Raw genomic sequence first — 5,000 nt, 5'->3', positions numbered from 1 at the left:
ATTCAGTGTAAATAAATCGGTGTACAAAAATTCACTGTAAAAAAATCGGTGTGTAAAAATCCAGTGTAAAATAAAATTCAGTGAATACAACTTTACAGTAAAAAAATATTTAGTGTAAAAAAAAATTCTGTGTAAATAAGTGTACAAAAATTTCAGTGTAAAAAAAATCAGTATGTAATAATACAGTGTAAAAAAATCAGTGTATAAAATTTAGTGTACAAAAAAATTCTGTGTTAAAAAAAATCAGTGTATAAAAATTCAGTGTGTAAAGATTTAGTGTAAAAAAAATCAGTTTATGAAAATGTATTGTAAAAAAAAATTCATTGTAAATAAATTAGTGTATAAACATTCAGTGTAAAAAAAATCAGTGTATAAAAATGTTGTGTACAGAAAATTCAGTGTTAAAAAAGATCAGTGTATAAAAATTCAGTGTATGAAAATCTTGTGTGAAAAAAATTAAGTGTAAAAAAATTCAGTGTCAAAAAATTTAGTGTCAAAAAAACAGTGTACAAAAATTCAGTGTAAAACAAAATCAGTTTCTAAAAATTCAGTGTTAAAAAAAATCAGTGTCTAAAAATTAAGTGTAACAAAATAATTCCGTGAATAAAACTTTAGTGTAAAAAAAAATCCAGTGTATAAAAACTTAGTGTAAAAAAAATCAGTGTAAATAAATCAGTGTATAAACATTCCGTGTAAAAAAAAATCAGTTTATAAAAAATTCAGTGCTGAAAAATTCATACTCTATGAAGGTTAATGTGTGTCTTTATTACAAAAGCTTTTTTGACACTGAATTTATGCAACTGCATTTTTTGCATTTGAATTTTGAGAACTGAATTTTTTAAAATCAAATTATGCTGACAATTTCGTTGAGAAAAAATCTGTGTAAAAAAAATCAGTGTATTAAATTGAATGCAAAAAAAATAAATAAGTATATAACAATTCAGTGTATAAAATTTCAGTGTAAAAGAAATCAATGTAAAACAAATTCAATGTATAAAAATTTAGTGTAAAAAATGGTGTAAATAAATCAGTGTATAAAAATGAAGTGTACAAAAAAATCAGTGTACAAAAATTCAGTTTAAAACAAATCAGTGTATAAAAATTATGTGTAAAAAAAATTCAGTGTACAAAAATGTAGTTTAAGAAAATAAGTGTATCAAAATTTAGTGTAAAACAAATTCAGTGTAAAAAAAATATCAGTGTAAAAAAATTCAGTGTAAAAAGATGTGTAGAAAAATTATATGCTGACAAATTCAGTGTCAAAAAAATATCTGCTTCAAAAAGCAAGATTATATGGAGGTTAATTTGTGTCTTTATTACAAAAGCTTTTTTTGACACGGAATTTATGCAACTGAATTTTTGGCGTTTTAATTTTGTGAAGTACATTTTTTTACACCAAATTATGCTGACAATTTCATTGGAAAAAAAATTAATTGTGAAAAAATCCAGTGTATGAAATTGAATGTAAAACAGTTCAGTGTATAAAAATTCAGTGAAAAAAAATTCAGGGTATAAAAAATCAGGGTAAAACAAAATCAGTGTTAAAAAATCAGTGTATAAAAATTCAGTGTTAAAAAATGTAGTGTAAAAAAAAAATCAATGTACAAAAATTCAGTGTAAAAAAATGTATTGTAAAAAAATTCAGTGTTTAAAAAGTTAGTGTTAAAAAAATCAGTGTATAAAAATTAATTGTAAAAAAAAATCAGTATAAAAAAATTAAGTGTAAAAAAATTCAATGCTGAAAAATTCAGGGACAAAAAATTATCTCCTTCAAAAAGCAAGACTCTATGAGGATTAATTTGTGTCTTTATTATGACAGCTTTTTTTGACACTGAATTTATGCAACTGAATTTTTTGCATTTTAATTTTGTGAAATTCATTTGTTTACATCAAATTATGCTGACAATTTCATTGAAAAAAAATTCAGTGTAAAAAAAATCAGTGTATAAATGTAAAATTCAGTGTATAAAAAAAAATCAGTGCAAAAACAAATGCGCCCTATGGTCGTAAAAATACAGTATAGAAAATAACAGACTGTGAAAATTGTTTTGAATCGGGAATCACATTTTTTTTTTAATTAAAACATGGCTGCTTGTCTCCATGTCACCGGTGTGTGTGAGTGACAGGAAGAAATCCTCCGACTGGTGCGCAGTAGGACTCTCCAGCCACAGGCCAACTGTCTGAGTTGAGTGGGGGAGGGGCACAGGTGCAGGATGTACTCACCTGTGGCGCCCTCAGACATATCGCAGAGGCTGATGGCGAGCACCATGGCGAGTAAAAAGCCTCTGCTGGCGTATCCCTCACTCATCCTGGCAAACACACATGAAGGTTGAGTTACTACTTAAGTCAAATATACACCAAACATTTTCATTTTGAGACAATAAACTAAATATTATCTTGATTTTGCCCATTTAGTCGACCATTTTAATATTTTTCATTTTCAAAACCAATACAATATATGGATTTTTTTTAAAAAATGTATTTATCTTTAGGGCTCTCTCACGTTTTGACCTGGGGACCATAAAAAAATGTAAAAAAATATTCCAAATATTACTATTGTTATTATTATTATTCAACGTTTAAATATCAATATCAACTTCAGGTCTATCTGGGGATATAACCTTGGTTTTTTATTTTTGTATGTTTTGTGCTCTTTTTTTGTCAAATAAAACCAATAATATACAACAATAATGCATATTTTGGGTTTTTGCCATAAAAAACTCAAAAACCCCAAATATGCATTAAATTTGAAGTAATTGAAGCCTCAAATAGGTCAATAATTCATCAAATGTATTTTGATGCATTATTATTTTTTGAGCAATGACAGTTAAAAAAAACTCTGTCACTCTTAAAAAGGTTCAAAAGAAGTCATACTTTTTTTTTTTTTTTACTTTACATGTAACGCGTTTGGACCTGGGGACCATAAACTATTTTTAAAAAATAAGTCAAATATTATTGTTATTTATGTTATTATTATTACTATTCAACACTTAAATGTCAATATCAATTTCAGGTCTATCTGGGGATAAAAAGTTGTTATTTTTTTGTATGTTTTGGGCCCTTTTTGTCATATAAAACCCAGTTTTTGTAGCAAAACCCCAAAATCTGCATTACAATTCCCCCCAAAAATGGTCAAAGTGAAGTAATTGAAGCCTCAAATACTTAAATAATTCATAACATTGATTTTGATGCATTATTATTTTTTGAGCAATGACAGTTAAACAAATTCGAACTCTGTCACTTTTAAAAGTGTTTTTTAATTTACTTTCAACACTAAAGTCTCCAAGTCAAGGGTCGCCAACCCGTCGATGGTGGAAATAATACAACAAAAATGTATTAACGTAACACATTTGGACCTGGGGACCGTAAAAATTTTAAAAAAATAAGTCAAATATTAATATTATGCTTGTTTCTATTATTATTCAACACTTAAATCTTAATATGAAGTTCAGGTCTATCTGGGGATAAAAAGTTGTTCTTTTTTTGTATGTTTTGTGCCCTTTTTGTCATATAAAACCCAGTTTTTATGGCAAAAACCCAAAATCTGCATTACATTTCCCCCAAAAAGTGGTCAAAGTGAAGTAATTGAAGCCTCAAATACTTAAATATTTCATAACAACATTGATTTTGACACATTATTATTTTTGAGCAATGACAGTTAAAAAAAAAAAAAATTCTGTCACTCTTAAAAGTTTTTTTTTTAAACTTTCAACACTTAAGTCTCCAAGTCAAGGGTCGCCAACCCGTTGATGGTGGAAATATTACAACAAAAATGTATTAACATGTAACACATTTGGACCTGGGGACCGTAAAAAAATTTAAAAAATAAGTCAAATATTAATATTATGTTTGTTTCTATTATTATTCAACACTTAAATCTTAATATGAAGTTCAGGTCTATATGGGGATAAAAAGTTATTTTTTTGCATGTTTTGTGCCCTTTTTGTCAATAAAACCCAGTTTTTATGGCAAAAACCCAAAATATACATTACATTTCCCCCAAAAATGGTCAAAGTGAAGTAATTGAAGCCTCGAATACTTAAATAATTCATAACAACATTGATTTTGATGCATTATTATTTTTTGAGCAATGACAGTTAAAAACAAAAAAACTCTGTCACTCTTAAAAGTGTTTTTTTTTTTAACTTTCAACACTTAAGTCTCCAAGTCAAGGGTCGCCAACCCGTCGATGGTGGAAATATTACAACAAAAATGTATTAACATGTAACACATTTGGACCTGGGGACCGTAAAAATTTTTTAAAAATAAGTCAAATATTAATATTATGTTTGTTTCTATCATTATTCAACACTTAAATCTTAATATGAAGCTCAGGTCTATCTGGGGATAAAAAGTTGTTCTTTTTTGTATGTTTTGTGCCCTTTTTGTCAAATAAAACCAATTTTTTTATAGCAAAAACCCAAAATCTGCATTACATTTCCCCAAAAAAAATGGTCAAAGTGAAGTAATTGAAGCCTCAAATACTTAAATAATTCATAACATTGATTTGTATGCATTATTATTTTTTGAGCAATGACAGTTAAAAAAAAACAAAAACTCTGTCACTCTTAAAAGTGTTTTTTTCAACTGTCAACACTTAAGTCTCCAAGTCAAGGGTCGCCAACCCGTCGATGGTGAAAATATTACAACAAAAATGTATTAACATGTAACACGCTTGGACCTGGGGACCGTAAAATTTTTTAAAAAATAAGTCAAATATTAATATTATGTTTGTTTCTATTATTATTAAACACTTAAATCTTAATATGAAGTTCAGGTCTATCTGGGGATAAAAAGTTGTTCTTTTTTGTATGTTTTGTGCCCTTTTTGTCAAATAAAACCAATTTTTTTTTATAGCAAAAACCCAAAATCTGCATTACATTTCCCCCACAAATGGTCAAAGTGAAGTAATTGAAGCCTCAAATACTTAAATAATTCATAACAACATTGGTTTTGACACATTATTATTATTTGAGCAATGACAGTTAAAAATACAAAAA

General features: G+C 27.3%; 1 protein-coding gene across 1 annotated transcript in view; it reads right to left on the bottom strand.

Annotated features, from left to right (window-relative positions):
• LOC133662458 (chemokine-like protein TAFA-2) overlaps positions 1-5,000 on the bottom strand; it is a 179,482-nt gene that overhangs the window by 50,193 nt on the left and 124,289 nt on the right. The window contains exon 2 of the mRNA XM_062066471.1: positions 2,224-2,309. Coding sequence (XP_061922455.1) covers positions 2,224-2,308 — 85 coding nt within the window. The 5' untranslated portion in view covers position 2,309. The remainder of the gene's footprint in view (positions 1-2,223; positions 2,310-5,000) is intronic.

The sequence above is a fragment of the Entelurus aequoreus genome, linkage group LG12, assembly GCF_033978785.1.
Source record: "Entelurus aequoreus isolate RoL-2023_Sb linkage group LG12, RoL_Eaeq_v1.1, whole genome shotgun sequence".
Taxonomy (NCBI): domain Eukaryota; kingdom Metazoa; phylum Chordata; class Actinopteri; order Syngnathiformes; family Syngnathidae; genus Entelurus; species Entelurus aequoreus.
Note: the sequence above shows the minus strand (reverse complement) of the source record. Positions and strands in the feature narration are given on the sequence as shown.